At 38.7% G+C, this 15,869-nt stretch overlaps 3 protein-coding genes across 3 annotated transcripts; 1 reads left to right on the forward strand and 2 right to left on the reverse strand.

The window, feature by feature from the left end:
- Positions 1-312: 312 nt before the first annotated feature.
- Positions 313-2,501, forward strand: LOC113161440 (extracellular superoxide dismutase [Cu-Zn]). The gene is made up of 2 exons (XM_026359017.1): positions 313-458; positions 1,069-2,501. The coding sequence occupies exons 1-2, from the start codon at positions 325-327 to the stop codon at positions 1,706-1,708; spliced, it is 774 nt and encodes a 257-aa protein (XP_026214802.1). The 5' UTR covers positions 313-324; the 3' UTR covers positions 1,709-2,501.
- An 83-nt stretch (positions 2,502-2,584) lies between these two features.
- LOC113161437 (coiled-coil domain-containing protein 149-like) lies at positions 2,585-6,935 on the reverse strand. Its single transcript, XM_026359015.2, has 12 exons — positions 6,648-6,935; positions 5,959-6,120; positions 5,807-5,845; positions 5,585-5,692; positions 5,306-5,422; positions 4,660-4,832; positions 4,447-4,519; positions 4,231-4,315; positions 3,950-4,097; positions 3,773-3,849; positions 3,382-3,444; positions 2,585-3,299 (listed from the first exon to the last, which is right to left on the reverse strand). The coding sequence occupies exons 1-12, from the start codon at positions 6,696-6,698 to the stop codon at positions 2,815-2,817; spliced, it is 1,581 nt and encodes a 526-aa protein (XP_026214800.1). The 5' UTR covers positions 6,699-6,935; the 3' UTR covers positions 2,585-2,814.
- Positions 6,936-7,541: 606 nt separating this feature from the next.
- LOC113162148 (leucine-rich repeat LGI family member 2-like) lies at positions 7,542-12,325 on the reverse strand. Its single transcript, XM_026360173.1, has 8 exons — positions 12,053-12,325; positions 11,780-11,851; positions 11,520-11,591; positions 11,188-11,259; positions 10,992-11,063; positions 10,366-10,535; positions 9,559-9,723; positions 7,542-9,465 (listed from the first exon to the last, which is right to left on the reverse strand). The coding sequence occupies exons 1-8, from the start codon at positions 12,226-12,228 to the stop codon at positions 8,630-8,632; spliced, it is 1,635 nt and encodes a 544-aa protein (XP_026215958.1). The 5' UTR covers positions 12,229-12,325; the 3' UTR covers positions 7,542-8,629.
- Positions 12,326-15,869: the final 3,544 nt, after the last annotated feature.

Below are 15,869 nucleotides of genomic sequence, written 5' to 3' on the forward strand. Positions count from 1 at the left end.
CAATGGCTTCTTCATCACCATCATCACCATGTATTTGTTGTGTAGTAGTGATGTTCAGCCTACATGTACTCACATAGGATCCCTCCAGTATTAACCCTACAGGTATGAGGAGTGTTAGTTTACTTGAGGAGTTGTGTTGCACTTCTGCAGAACATTTAAGTGACTTTACATATTATGATTAAACAACTGTAATGATCTATAACATTATCATTCCGTCAATCATCTGTCTCATGCATTCTTCCATCACTAGTGTTGCAGTGTTGATATAACACACTTCAGCTCCACCCTCATCAAGCAACGCCTACACTTACACAAGACTTTTGCATGTTGCATCTGGACTCGTCAGACGACCAACACTTGCACAACATTCGTCCGAAGCAAAACCTGCCAACTTTTGTTGTTGTTGTTTGGTTAGTTTTTTTTTTTTCTGCAGCGTTTCTCTCGATGCGTCCACACGGGTAAGTGAGCTGTAATTAGATTTGCAGGATGTGATACTGCGACATGATGTTTGTCTTATTTCGTTTTCAGGACTAAAAAAAACGCAGTAGAGTTAATATTCTGCTTTGTGCACTGATTTTCCATGAGTCAGCATAGACAGGTACCTAATGTGTAAATGTTTAATAAGTTACTGAAGTATTTTTTTGATGTACTGGCGCATACAGTTTGTTCTACTAAAATATTTAATTTATGCAATTAATGTATTTCTGTACACAATTATTTTCAAAGTGGTGCCATAATTTGAATAATTGTTAATTAACAGATTCACAGAGTGAATGTTTTGTTTACAAAACATGTTCTTTTCATTACACTAAACCGTCTGATTAATGCATATATAAAAATGAAAGTGCATACAACTCCATCAGTAACATTAAAGCTCTTAACAGTGAAAACTGTTTTCTGATGATACTGCTGTGTACATCATTGAGTAATGTAGGAATTTTACATACAGAATGTTTTTCTATTGTCTTGTTTAAACTTCAGTCACTGCCCTCTGCTGATGACAGTTTTCATGCAAAACAGCTTGTGAATCTGACTCCATTGTCCTCTAACAATTTTAATATCTTTCAGGCCAATGAGTATATTGGAAACGGCTCTGCTGCTGGTGCTGCTGGCAGGCTGTCAACAATTTGTCTCAGCTGACAGTGGCATTTTGGCTCCACCTGAGGTCTCGCAGCACAATGACACTCTGTATGCGGTCTGCAAAATGAGGCCCAGCACCTCACTACCTGAGGGCCTGCCCAAAGTGTACGGCCAGGTTCTGTTTAAACAGGAATATCCTCAGGGAAAACTCAAAGTCCTTCTCCGGTTCAATGGCTTCCCCAAAGCTGGCAATCCAGACCCCAGAGCGGTGCACATACATCAGTATGGAGATCTGAACCGAGGGTGTGACTCCACTGGTGGTCACTATAATCCGCGTGGCATACATCACCCCAACCACCCTGGAGACTTTGGTAACTTTGAGCCCCAGGAAGGAAAAATCAACGCAATGATAGAATCTGAGGCAACACTGTTTGGAGGGCTGTCTGTGATTGGACGGGCAGTGGTGGTCCATGAAAAGGTCGATGACTTAGGGAAAGGTGAAGCTCCTGGGAGCCTGCTGCATGGAAACGCAGGCCGGAGGCTTGGCTGCTGCATTATTGGGATTTCCTCCCCTAATCTCTGGAATTTGCACTATAAGCAGCATGACAGGCGGCTGAGGAGAAATTAATCCTGCAGAAGGCGCAAATACTATAAATTAGTTTGGAGATTTGGCCTTGTATCCATTGTACTAATAAAGTAAGAAAGTGAAGTGCTAATAACCAAGATGGTCAAATCAGTCAATATTACATCAAAACATCTTTTGTCTGAGCTGCTAGCGTGACAATCAACCCTGAAAATACAGAAAGCTTGAACATGAACAGTGTTAAGCTTTATCTTCAGAGCAATGTGATAATTATGCGGTCTAAAGCATTATGGATTTTCCAAACAAGTACTCGAAAAGTATTTATTTTGCAGAAATAAATCGATTTTGAACACACTCAGCAGTTACAGAAGACACACGGCTCTATGTGTCAAGTTAATTTGTTCTACCACAAAAACACACTGAAGACATCAATGCTGGTAATCTGGAGACTAATAAGTTCTGTAAATATTTTTGAATAAATAAACTGATGTATAAAAAAAGCAATGGCCTTTAATTAGTAGCATTTTTTGATGCATTATTATAGCAGCTTTGATAATATCATGTTTTTATGATAAGAATTAAATGTGCAAGGGACTCCGCCAATGTAACTAGAAGAAATGAAACCAGTTGGAGCTTGTATTGCAATTAAAAATCAAAATAAAATGTCTGCATGTTTTGAATATTGCTCCATACAGTTGTCTATTTAATGATAAAGTGATCAGTAAGATGTAGTAAGATTCTTTAATGTCAAGGAACAGAGGTAGAAAGTGACAGGGGAATGTTTCTGAGAGCATTTGTCTGGTTAACGTCTATTTTGTCCTTTTAGTTTAAAACATTTTCCATTGGAAAATGTTTTAAACTAAAAGGACAAAATGGACAAGAAGTAACAAGAAATACCAAGGACAAACTCCTGCAGCCAGGTTCTTGTAGAAATCTTTACCAGAAGAGTTTCAGCTGTTATAGCAGCACATGAAACAACAACACGGTCACACACCATCTGTTAATCATAACAGCTCGGTACTGTCACCCTGCTTTTTTCTGCACATACAATTAAAGTGTATTGGTATTATTTTGTAATAATATAATAAACCTATGTATGTAAATAATAATAATCACATCTTCTCCTGATGTTTTCCAACACAAGAGCAACTTCAGCTTTCCCGACCAGCACAAACATCTGTATCGTCTAAAGGTTCTGTGTGCTGGACGTGCTCCTGCTCTTCAGCAGCAGCAGCCAAAACAGGAGTAGGAAGGTTCATCTCTGTTGTAATACCCTCATTTTTAGCTGTTCCATCTGACTCATCCTGCCTTAATCCTGTAGGATCCGAGCTTTCTAAAGTCTGGTGTAAGTGGCAGGTGTCTGAGGCGGGAGGGGAATCATTCAGACAATCTTCTTTTGTTAGAGCAGTTAAATCCACTGTGATGTGTGTGCAGCCTTTGTCATGGCACTCGTCTCCGTTCAGTGCTGGTTCCTCATCAGCTGACAGGTGGGAGGATTTTAGTTGGGACGTCTTCTCGCTGGAGGTTGTTACTGTCTCTTCCTGAAACGCTAACAAAGCTGGTGTTTCGCTTTCTTCCTCTGGAACCTCTGGAGAGCTCTGCTGCACAGCAGGTATATTTTCAGCCCCTGTGTCCCCTGTAAAAATAGATGAAAGATTAACATGAAAACCAAATCAAATCAAAAATAGATGAGCGGTGCTGTTGCTCTGAATGCTCACCTTCCTGTTCAGGAAAATCTGGTGACTCAGCCTGCTGAGTGTTCAGGTTGATGGTGTTTTTTCCTGTTATGACAAAATATTATCCACAATAAGCTTTTGTGAACTCATTTGAACACCACTACCAGAGACTGTTTTAACCACACAGACATTTGTGATGAAATGTGATGATGTCACATATGAGAAATAATGGAAGAAGCTGTTAAAAACTAGATGACGCCGTTATTATGGGAACATACTTCCATATATTCCCAGAGACACATTATAAGTGAGACCTCCAGGCAGCAAAAAGCAGAAAAAAGAATACCACAGGTAAATTATTGTACACAGTATGTAGAATTACAGCTTCAATTAAATATCTTAATATATTATATATGAAAGTGTTTATTTCCACCTGGCAGGCTCCATAATCCCGACATCTCTAACGTTTTTAGTTTCTTCTCCAGCTCTGCTACTCGATTTCCAAGAATCCTAATGAAAAAATAAACATAATTAAACATAATGAGACGTACGACCTCTGTCCTGCATTTGATTTAGTTTCAGGCCTAAAAGAATAACCGAGCTTCACTACTTGTTGATTTGGCGTTGGTGCTGGATGACCATGTTTTTCTCGTGGATCGTTTCCAGCAGCGCTGTGGCGAGAGACTTGAGGTCTGAGATCGACTGAGGAGTCACTGGCAAACTGCAACCGTTTTCTTCAGAGAGTAACAGTTCCTTCACTGCACACACATCAGCAGTCACAGATTAGCTACGGACTAACTACTACCCTCAATTTAAGGGTTTACAGCACAAGTAAATGTTTACATGAAGTGTTTCTGAATATGTTTTTATAACCAACATGATCCCTCTGACCTTGTTTAGCAGAAAGCACCCCAGTCAGAGCACTGCTGTTGGGTTTCCCACAGATTTTAGAGTTTTTCCTACACTCCAGGGCGCTCTGAAATCAGTCAGGAATCAATCAGCTTTCCTGAGCAATAACAGTAAATCCACATTTTTTTAATGTTTGTAAAAAGTGATGTGTCTCTTTCTAGATGCAATTTAAAGACTATTAACAAGATATTTCCTTACCTTGTACTTGACTAGATTTGTTTTGAGCAAGTTCACTTCCTCCTGAAGTTGACTGAGTCGTTCGTGCAAATACCTGGAAGAAACAGTTTGATCTAAATCTGATGACTTAAGAGAAGACGTCAAGTTATGACTAGGATAACTGTGTGTTCAGCAGCGAGACACCAATGATGAAATAAGTATCAATGAAATTAGGATTTTCTTTATGTGACCAACCTGTTCTCCATGCAAAGTGCATCTATGTCTAAAATCCGAATGTCGTCATTCCCTACGATCCGGTTCATCTCCACATTGAGGCGATGGGCCTTCTGCTGAAACACGTCTCGCTCTGCTCGAACATCCTGCAGCTCGTCTGTGAGCGACTTCACGCTGTGCTCCAACACCTCGTTCTACAGAAACACAAAGTACACAAGCAGTCATGTCATCTGTCATCATTTTTCTCATTTATAGGTTTAATATTTCCGCAGCTCATGTTTTGTTTACTTTGACTTTCTGAAGAGATTCAGTATATACACACACAGCCTGTGTATCATGTTTCATTACCTCCACTTAATTATAATCTTACACATATTTTACACAAACATTTGAAAACATTTAACACATCTTCAGTTGAGGGAACAACTTCACGTCATCGCGGCCACACGTTTATCAAAAATAAATATAGCTGTAGAGCCTGTGCAGGAGAAGTACAGAGCACTAGGTATGTTCTTATTGTGGTTACCTGAATGTTGTTACATATAAATGTCACATGATCGTCCACTCACTCCCTATTGTTTGGATATAACCCAAACAGTCTGAATTACTCCAATGAAAAACACAAGACATGATCGTGACACAGCAGGCAGTGAGCCGCAGCCGTCACCTGCTCTCTCGCTCTTTCTAGCTGTTTGACCAGATCCTCTCGCTCGTGTGCGGGGAAGTGTCGTGCACCAACCTCCTCATCTCCCAGTCTCTGTTTAGTGATGGTCATCCTCAGAAGCTGTGTCAACAGAAAGAACGAGCAGTCATCTGTCAAGTTGTCCATCTTTTTTCTGCAGCTAAGAAACTTTGATTCCATTTTATTTGGCCTCATGAACTTGTTGCATTCAAACTATGTATTAACTTAAAACTTCTTATCATTGTAGAAAGTTTGACGTGGTACCTTGTTATCACCCTGAGCCTCCACCAGTCGTTGTTTCAGCTCTTTCACCTCCTCAGACAGTTGATCACCTCTCTCTCTGGAGTCTCTCAGTAACTGAGCTAAATTCACCTGAAGAACACATGAACATGAGGCCACGTGAAAAAACCACACAACTGTTAAATGCACAACTGCACAGTTTCTGTAAAGATTAAGTAGTTTAGGAACCGCAGTAAAGTCACTTACTTGATTCCTTTTCTCAGGAGGAAGAGAAGGATCTCCATCCTGAAAACAAAGGAAAACATCATGAAATACTTTTCTTTAAAATAGAATTGCAAATCATGGACAAGAATGCACTTTATTCTCTACTGATAAACCAAAAAAAAGTCACGTCTTACAACAAGCTCTCTGTACTTCTTCTTGAGTCCTTGGTGTCGCTCACGGAGCTGGTTGGCCATAAGTTTGTACTGATCCCTCTCCTGCTGACACGTGTCCAGCTCCTTGGACAGAATCAGAAGAGCTTCTTTCTTGCTCTCCAGCTTCCGCTTGCAAATTACAAACTGCAGTAGAAAACGTGGAAGCAATTCTCAGGTTGTTCATTGAAGTATATAATAAAGTAGTTTGAATTGTTAAGTGCATCATCTATTATAAATCACCAATGAATGAACTAATAATTCCCACAATAGTCAATTATGTATAAAGAAGCTTAAAAACTTAACACCCAATAAAACATCATTAAAAACTGTATTTGAGAAGAAGTATAAAACATCACAGATCATCTGTAATAACTTCCTGTAGTGTAGTGCATACTGTTTTACATGTGAGTCACCCAGCTCTGCAGGCACAAGGAAAAACACCGACAGAAATCTTCTTCCTTGTGCGCACTCAGCTGAGAGGAACTCATTATGAACTCAGGATTAATCCCGCTGGCTCTGATTAATCTGGACCATTTACTTCAGCTGTCTGTGGTTTCAAACACGTAGCGTGTGGAACCAGACTCATTTGTCAGTTTGTGCATTTGTCCCATCATTAGAGGAGCTGTCGGAGGACGTTTCCAGGCTCCTCTCCTGCGTCCCGACAGTCTCACCTCACTGAGCAGCGCCTGCCAGTCGCTCTCGCTCCTCCTGGACGGATCCATCTCGCTCCGTGTTGCAGAACAAAGATGAATAACGACGAAAGGTTCGCATTAAATCACCATGTCCGCACTGTCCACACTGTATTCACGGAGCTTTTGCATCATCAAAACGGATTAGGTGATCGAGAAACGCGAGCTGCATCACTTCCGTCCATGCCGACGTCAGAGAGCCGTCACGACGCATTTGGGGATCCTCGTAAAACTGGGAACGAGCGCTGCACTTAATTTAAAAAAGACTTCACCTATGATCCATGCTTCTTACTGATATAATCTTACATGTGGTGATAATTTAGAATATGCATAACATAAAAATCAAGATTCAATGTGCTAAATTTAATTCATGTTTGTATTTCTTTGAATTTGTAACTTTATAAACTTTATTCTCAAAGTGTAAACTCAGTCTCTATTAGATCTTTAAATATGTTGTAACACACACATCCTCATACAGTACCTCATTCAAATAACCTACTACTGATGTGTACATGCTACCACTAACTAGCACTAACTAACTAAGAAATCTGTGAGGTTTGGATGGAGAAACTTTTGCAGTGATTTAAGTGTCTCTCTCAAACCCTGTACAGAGACCACATGATTTTGTACAAATACGTCTTAACGAATAAAAATTTGAAAACTGTAATAGACCATCTATTCCTCTAAATAAATCATGTGGTCTGAAAGGAAATGCAGTTTGAAATGCTGATGCTGACAGGACTATCAATTTCAAACCTGCTGTCTGAGGCACTTTGTCTTTGCTTCACTGGCTGCATCTGCCAAGAATGGAAAGAGTGAAAAACAAATGGGCACAACTCATGTGGTTAAATGTACTTTAATGCATTTCCACAAAATCATTCTCATGTGGGACTGAACGTTGTAGATTGCACATCATGCCATTTTTTTTTTATTTGTGTGAAAAATATTTACCTTCCGAGCCGAACAAACTATAATTAAATCTGTACAATACATAAAAAATATCAAAATATCAGTAAAGAAAAAAGCACATTCGTGGCTTAAGAGAGTGTAAATGTTTTTTAGGTCTTATAGCAGCAAACACCCTAGTGATTGTAATTCAGAGCAACCTATAGTGTTGTACGTTTTGCATAGGAATCGAGAGTAAATCATGGTAAGTAACTAATCAGGCACTCTGTTCATTCAGTAGCTTGTTATAAATGTTGCACAGTTAGACTCAAGCTCATAATAATTAGCCAATACATTCTGCTGTTTTTTGGTGATTAACACTATATACTGTATACTATAGTACAGTACTATATACAATATACTGTAAGTTATAACAGCTGCTGGGATGAGATGGCTTCACATTTTCTACTGACTATTTAGAAAGACAGAATTGTCTCAAAAACCCAATTTGCCTATGAAGTTGAGTATTTTAGGGTGGGGTACTTTTTTCACGTCTACAACCAAACACAATGCTACAAATACCATTAATGAAGGAAAGACTGTCCGAAAGTGCACACCATTGTTGCCATGATATCCTATATTACTGCATCTCACACTTTTCTGTGACTCTATTCAACCTGACTTTTCAGAAAAGAAAATCACAATAGACTAAATATTCTATAACTTTTAGTGAATATGTTTCCTACTACTTGGTCACAATGGGTACCTCTTAGCTCTACTGTTGTTTGGTTCACAGACTCAGAATAAAAGCTAGCACCTTTAAGATAATATCTAGTACACTATAAAGTGATTCTTCATCCTGGCATTGTTTAATATTTCTTCAGTTAACTACCTGGGGTCTGTCATTAATTGTATTTTCATAATTGCATTAGAAATGGATGTGACTTGCGCAAAAATGCCGAAGATGTATCTAGTTGCATAAGGAAGACATACAGCATTTAAGACTCGTTTGAAGCATATATGCAATATTGATCTGGCTGACTACTCATACTGTAATAAAGCAGGATTCATACAAGGCTTTATAAGCTTAAATCCACTATAATATGCTCAAAAACCATTGATTTGCCCTTGAAGCTGGAGGAGAAAATAAAATTCCTCCGGTCATTCGTCACCACTGTAAACGACCGGGGAGACTGCACATAAATGTCCTTGAACTTGTGAAAGGTTTTGGTCTCCGCATCCCAAAGATAGATCTGTGTGAACGAGTAATCACTGCCGAGAGCGAGGTAGTGTCTGTCTGTGATGGTAAAAGGTTGGAGGATCATCGCTCCTCGAGAGGGCAGAGCCTGCACCTCTGTGAACTGCTTGTTGGTCCATTTGAGGACTTTGGAGTCACCGATGTAGCACGTCATGGCCAGATACAAGTCGGCATCCAAACGAAAAGCTTTGACTGCCACCACGTCATCGACATTTGGGATTTCACTGTTAAATACAAACTTCTGCGTGCTTTTGTTCCACACGTAGATGACAGGCGTCTGAGAGCGACTGGTCAGGATGAGGTAGAACTTCCCCTCCGCCTCAACAAACTCAGCATCTGTGTCACGAAACCACTCATGGAGAAACTGGTAGGAGTAGAAACCAGTTTCATTGCGGTCTGGTTGATCAGTCCACTTGTACAGAGTTGACAGTCCCGCCTTAGAGCTGTCCACAATCAAAAAGTACCAATCTCTATCTATTTGGAAAACCTCAATATCATTTGGCTTTGAGATATTGAAGACCTCAATGGTTTGAAATTTCGTGAACTTGTTTTGTTGAGCATCAAACCTGTAAACGTGGGAGCCCCCAAAAAGCTGGGTGACAATTATCAAGACATGGTCATCTATCAGGACCGACTTGCATCCAGCGACAGACTTCCCTATGAGGAGAAAATGGATGGGATAAGTTCATTGTTCGAATTATATAATAAAGCTTTATCACTTAAAATGACTCTGAATGGCTTTCGTCAAACCTGTTATATTGTCAAATTTTCTGAAATTCATTTCAATGTGGTCCCACTCCATGACCACGCAGCTGTTGGAGTTTGGTGCAGCCATCGCCACATAGATGTCCTCTTTAAAGGAGAAAATGTCTGCTGACATGGACTGAATGGGAATGGACTGATGACGCACAAAGTCTGTGACATGAAGACAAAAACAGAAAGTGTTGGTCTGCTGACACAGTGAAAGAGTGTAAACGTTCGGGACCTTCCTGCTTAAATCACATTTTATCTGCTGGGAAAAGATTCTAGGTGACAGATCTGTGTGGAGTCAGAGCAAACATATTATTTAATGTGCATGGTTTTCATCTGTTTTGGTTTTTATGTTCTTCAGTATTTTGCGAACTACTGAAAATCATGGCCTGGACAGCTAATAAATGTATATAAAAAATATTTATTATTATGGCAAAAAGCTTGACTGAGAAATAGATGAAGAAACAAAAGCTACACCACATTATTTTGAGGAACATTCATTATTTCGAAATAGTTCAGACTAAAAACGAAAAGCGTGACAATTTTTTCCTGTTGCCTTATTTGTTTATTATATTTTCTCAGTAGTATGGATGAATAAATATGTGTATATACATTTGTGTTTTTTGTATGTGTTAGCAGGTCCAGAGCCTGTTTGTGTGCTTTTAAGTAAAGAATACTGCATGGTAGTGTCCTGTTGAATTATTCAGTTGTATTGATTTGTTATTCTCTTTCTTTTAACATTTTAACATTTCATCATGTGCCTGTGAGCATTCATAAACCTCTCCGAAGATGCACTTGTCATTTTACCTGTGGAGATACACTCGCCCGGTGGAATAGGAAGGTCATTGAGCCGCTTGCCCTTCATGTCACTGGGGCCCGCGCAGAAGACATCGGACACTGTGGCGTTTGTGTTTTTCAGCCATGTCATCAGCCACTTGTTCTCACAGCTGCACTGGAAAGAGTTGCCTCGGAGATCACTGGCGGATGACAGAGAGGGAATCAACAACATTTACTGAATTAGTTTTGGATATGTTAGCTGGTAGAAACAACAAAATATTCAAAATAGAAGAAAAGATGTTTGAGATGCCACAAAGAGTCAAGATGGTACAGTGAATAATTCCAGGTTCAGATTTAATGCATTATGTTAATCCATCACTGCCATTTTTCCACTGTTGCAAGAACAATTTTTAAATTGTTAATTAAAACAACAACTGCATCTCTAAATAAAACTCACCCTGCAGCAGTGACGCACTAATATTGATGTGGACAGACACACACACTTAATTCTTTTGCTTTCAGTATTATTATGCTGCTGAAGACAAAGCACAGTCTGAGTCAGCTTCACTTTGGAGTGCAAAGTGGAAAAAACACACACACAGAAAAACACACACACACACACACACACACTGCTGACACCACAACTGCTTACTCACAGTTCCAGCAATGAGTCCAAGTCAAAAAAGAGATCTCTTGGCAGAAACCTCAGCTGGTTATTGGCAAGGGAGCTGAACCGGAGACACAAGGAGACCAAAAACACACACACACACACACACACACACACACACACACTTTAGTCATTTCATTGTTTTACATTAGTCCTGAAACTCTTTGATTGGCTGACAGACTTACAGATGTGTCAAATCTCGCAGACCCCGAAAAGCATTTTTGGTGATTGTTTCAATCTTGTTCCCTTCAATAAATCTGTTCAATGGAAAGTAAAAGAGTTATCTCACATATTATCTGGTTAAACATTTGTAAACACTGGGTAGAGACACAGATCTCTGTCTGTAGCTGCCATTTTTACTTTTTAATGACGAAAATATGTGATTGTATTTGTATTTTCAGTGTATTTTAGTGTATTTATGTTAACTGTAAATAAATGAATAACAATTCAACTGCATCACAACACATGATGTCACATTACAACGAGAAAGGAGTGTGTTTACAAAAGTAATACTCACAAATATTCTAGATGTGGAAGACCAGAGAAAGCATCATCTTTGATTGTGGTGAGAGAATTTGCATTTAGAAGCCTGTAATGAAGACAATAATAATAATAATCCCACAATCCATCAATGCTACTCACTCAAAATGTAAAACTAATAACCTAAGCATTCCTCTCTGGCACGTTTGCTCTCCAGCTTATTTGTTGCTTAATTGTTAGACTAATTATTAATTACTCATAAATCAAGGGCACTTTTACATGACAAATTGCACTTACAGCAGCTGAAGAGAAGGCATGAGTGAAAACATCCCCTCTGTAATTTCAGCAATCGAGCCATTCACCATGCTCCTGTTTGGAAAGAGACAAACAAATCCAATTTATATTCAAGCTGGGACATTTTAACACTCGGTACCAGACACGGCGAGTGCCAACTCTGCGGAGAGGCGCAGATTTGCAAAGAAGCCTCTTCCATCCCCGCAGCACTAATTGGTTTGTGCTTTACTAACAAACTGATCCTACTTTAGCTCAGGAATGAGTGTTGCTACTCACAGGGAGTTGATCTCATTCGGTATAGTCCGTGGCATCTGTGAAGTGCCGACGCAGATGATCGTCTCCTTGGAGCAGGAGCATCCTGAAGGACATTTGAAATTCCTTTTCGATTCAACTGCTCCATAAATATACAGGAGCGCAAAACCTGCAAGCAGCCACTGCTTAGCAGATGTCATGTTTCTCTTTTAATAGCAGTAAATAAGAGCGAGGTCAGCGCTGGCAGCAGCTCATTTAATCCGCGGGGTGGACATCAAACTGCAGCAGTGGAGAAGAAATCCCTGACACAGGCTGATACGGCTGCAGCTGCGTCCCGGAAGGCTGCTTCAGAGTAAAAAACAAAAAAACAAAAACAACAATAGATTAGTTATCACAATGTTGTTTTTTCTGTGTGGCAAAAAGCAGCATATGAGCATGCAGGTAATTAACTATTTAAATTAAGAGATCAGAGGTTCAGCACCGTGGAGAGAGTTTTTACATCCACAGAGTTTACGTGACCCGCAATATAACTAACTAAATGGTGACTAAACAAATAAATCATGGGTAAAATAAATATGCAGCCCTGTTTCCACCAGTTTTAACCGACTGAGTCTTTTACTCACAAGGAGGAACATCAATGCCAACCTCCACCTGTGGGGGCGGTGATGCGCCAAAAGGAAAAAAAAAGTCAGAGGAAGACGCAGAAGAAGAAACAGTGCAGCCATAAGTTTAATTAAATGTAAACATTTAGTAAATTAACTATTATTAACTCACAGTTTGACTCTAATTTCTCTCTGTTAACGATGGCGACACGTTTTGCATCAAAGGAGCAATTTTCACTTAATCTGCGCTTAAAGAAAAAAAATCCATAATTCAATATGTGACACAGAAACTCCACAGAGGTCAAGTTCCTAAACATCCTCTGTGTTAAAAATCTGATCTGAAATGCACGAAGCTGATGTATTAATTTAAATCACAAAGCAGCTGGATGCGTGTTGAGAGTTGTACATGTGTGATGTTGAGGGATTGGACCACTAGAGGGAAGCTGCTGATAACCAGTCACTGCTTCTCTCCAGTGTTTTGTTGTATATCTGCCTTCATAAGACATCAGCAGGAATGGGAATTTTAAATGATCAATTTTTCATTTTCAAAATACTAAACCAGAGTGTCCTACAGTGTATTGGTAGACTGTGGTTATAGGGAAAATACAGATTTGGCTCCTACAGTGGTGGATGTTGTTTTTCACATTACATTAGTATAAATATATTTATTATCATAAATATAATTTAAATATAAGTTAAAGCCAATTCATAATTAATGTGAAATAAAAGCAACACCTCAGCACCACTGAGAACAACACTACACAGACACTATTTATTCTATTTCTCTTGTTACAGTATACACCTTATTGCAATTTTCTCGTATGAAACAACAAAAGAAACAACGTTGATAAATCTGGACATATGAACAGAGCAACTACATAATGTAGAAGATAAAGGAAATATATAAACTGTATAAAATGATGCTATAAAACTTGAAAATAATACATAATAAATGTTTCATATGTTATAAGACATTAGAACAACAAGGTCACAATTATAGTCTATATAATGAATAAAACAATTTGACAGGAGTCTATTTAGTGCTTGTTTCATTCATGTGTGCTTCATAACATTGTCTCTTAAGTCACTGTATCTGCAAATCAAATTAATTTCTCCACTACATTTATTCTCTCATGAATGGAGCCTAGTGTCATTATTCATAGAAAGAAGTAAACAATAGGGTTGTTAGTTGTGGCAGCAGGTCCTAACAAGGTGCTGACCTTTGATGGAGGACCAGTAGTCTATGAGCATGAATGAAATCAAATACCCATTGCCAGAAGGGAGCAACCGTACATGTCTGCCATTGCTTGCATAATTCATGACAGCTCTGCATCTAGCATTGCTGTTTTTAGGTTAGAGTATCCCTGAAACACTCAGGACACGTGCAAACTGAAACCAGATGAGGCCACAGCAGACATCTCCTCGCTATTCCTTTCTAGACAACCGACAAGATGTGATTAAGGAACTGCAAACACCTACGTGAAGAGGGAAATTTTCTATACTTTAATCTGTAAAATCCATATTATTAATGTCATATTATTACCTTTTGCTCATGTCTCAGATGTCTGTCCAATTTTATGAACCCAATAAAGTGAACGTGTTTTCTTTTGGATACTCCTAAATCAAAACACAACGTCTAATATTACTGGTGACAGCACTTCAAATTTATCCAATAAGTCTACATTTTTGTAATCTGTCCACTATGGCCAACGTGTCCAACACAAATAAACCAATCCACTGAATCAGCAGCTGTAAATATTATTAAGCTGATACTAAATTAATTCAGGCTCTGCAGCTCCAAATAATTATTATCAATCAAGCATTAGTGAACATTTCATGTAACTTTAATGAAGCAGCTTGTAACATCTTATAAACCATTTATGATCAGAGTCATGTAAATATATAATATAGCCTGATGTGTATGAACTTCACATTTTAATATTATAATCTCCACTGAACAGCACTGTCATTATTAGTAGGTTAACTGTCTAAGCTCCCATATCCCGTGAACCAGCTCACATGTGACACCGTCTGTCTTCCTGACAGAACTTAAGAGGTTTTAATATAAAACAATTTGTGACGTGCATATTATAAAAGCTTACACAACCTGACGTACTGCTAGTGTTAATGGGATCCCTTTTATTTATTTATTTATCGGTAAAGTCGTTTTTTATTAATTTCTAATATGCTATTTAGCAAATCAGTAAGGTCCATTTAAAAATGTTGGTTGCGATAAAGTGTTTTAAGTGAACTATTCAATAATAATAATAATTAAATATCCTATTTTATCTAAAAAAAATACTTCTCACTGTCATGTATTGCATGTTTTCTTATTAGTTAAACATAGTACATCATATATGCAAAATCACCACTTTCAAAACAATCTCTATTATATTATTGCACTAAAGTGTCCATTCATTAAATAACATTACTTTAATGATGAAACTTGTAAAGCTGAAGCTGATTTCATTTATTCAATGCAGCTAGATAGACTGAGGTTTTGCCCTCAGACAATGATGATGTTAATGCATCATCAATTTGTAAATCTGCAAAGTAACTAGTAACTAAATATGTCAGTTAAATGTCATCATGTTTTAAAAAGTACTATGGAAATACCCGAGTTGAAAGCACAAGCATGAAACTTGTACTTTCTACCCCTGTTCAAAAGTCTACAACTGCCCCAGTCGTCTGTAAGCAGAGAGTTTGTGAAACCGTTTGGATAAGACCCTCCAGACCCACATCAGCTCTGTAAGTGGACAAACAGCGGATGACCAACAGCTGTCAACTCTGAAACTCTGTCACTGTCGAATCAACACTTGTTAACGCTGGAAGATTTGCTGTGTTACTGTTCAGCGAATCCCTCAAACGCAGTTATTCTTAGGGCAGGTACATGCTGTGTATCAAGCAGCGGCTGTAGTGTATCGACATCATCTGAAATGTCTTCACATGGACTGTTCGCGGCGCTGATTAATGGTTCTCATGATTTCACACCTGCTGTTTTAATGTAGCCACTGTAAGAAACTGATCTCAAGATGCTTGCGTGAGCGGTGTCCCCATCTTAAATAGCTGCCTAAATTTATCAGCTTCAGTCAGTTCAACCTGTGTTCATGACTTGGCACCGAAGGAGGAAATTAAAACTTTAATGGCTCAGAGTTTAAGGAAAATGAATATCACATGTACAGTGTTTTTCAAGAGATGTCCACTACAGACTGCACAAGTGTTTGCACAATCATTTTATC

This window comes from Anabas testudineus, chromosome 1 (genome assembly GCF_900324465.2).
Source record: "Anabas testudineus chromosome 1, fAnaTes1.2, whole genome shotgun sequence".
Lineage (NCBI taxonomy): Eukaryota > Metazoa > Chordata > Actinopteri > Anabantiformes > Anabantidae > Anabas > Anabas testudineus.

Coding starts and splice junctions, on each gene's coding strand:
- LOC113162148 (XM_026360173.1), bottom strand. CDS start 12,228: ATGACATCTGCTAAGCAGTGGCTGCTTGCAGGTTTTGCGCTCCTGTAT. Junction 11,592..11,779: donor ATGCCTTCTCTTCAGCTGCT/GTAAGTGCAATT, acceptor TCTTCATTACAG/GCTTCTAAATGCAAATTCTC. Junction 11,064..11,187: donor CTGCGAGATTTGACACATCT/GTAAGTCTGTCA, acceptor TCTCCGGTTCAG/CTCCCTTGCCAATAACCAGC.
- LOC113161440 (XM_026359017.1), top strand. CDS start 325: ATGTTGCATCTGGACTCGTCAGACGACCAACACTTGCACAACATTCGT. Junction 459..1,068: donor CTCTCGATGCGTCCACACGG/GTAAGTGAGCTG, acceptor AATATCTTTCAG/GCCAATGAGTATATTGGAAA.
- LOC113161437 (XM_026359015.2), bottom strand. CDS start 6,698: ATGGATCCGTCCAGGAGGAGCGAGAGCGACTGGCAGGCGCTGCTCAGT. Junction 5,846..5,958: donor AGAAGTACAGAGAGCTTGTT/GTAAGACGTGAC, acceptor CTTTGTTTTCAG/GATGGAGATCCTTCTCTTCC. Junction 3,445..3,772: donor GGGATTATGGAGCCTGCCAG/GTGGAAATAAAC, acceptor TTGTCATAACAG/GAAAAAACACCATCAACCTG.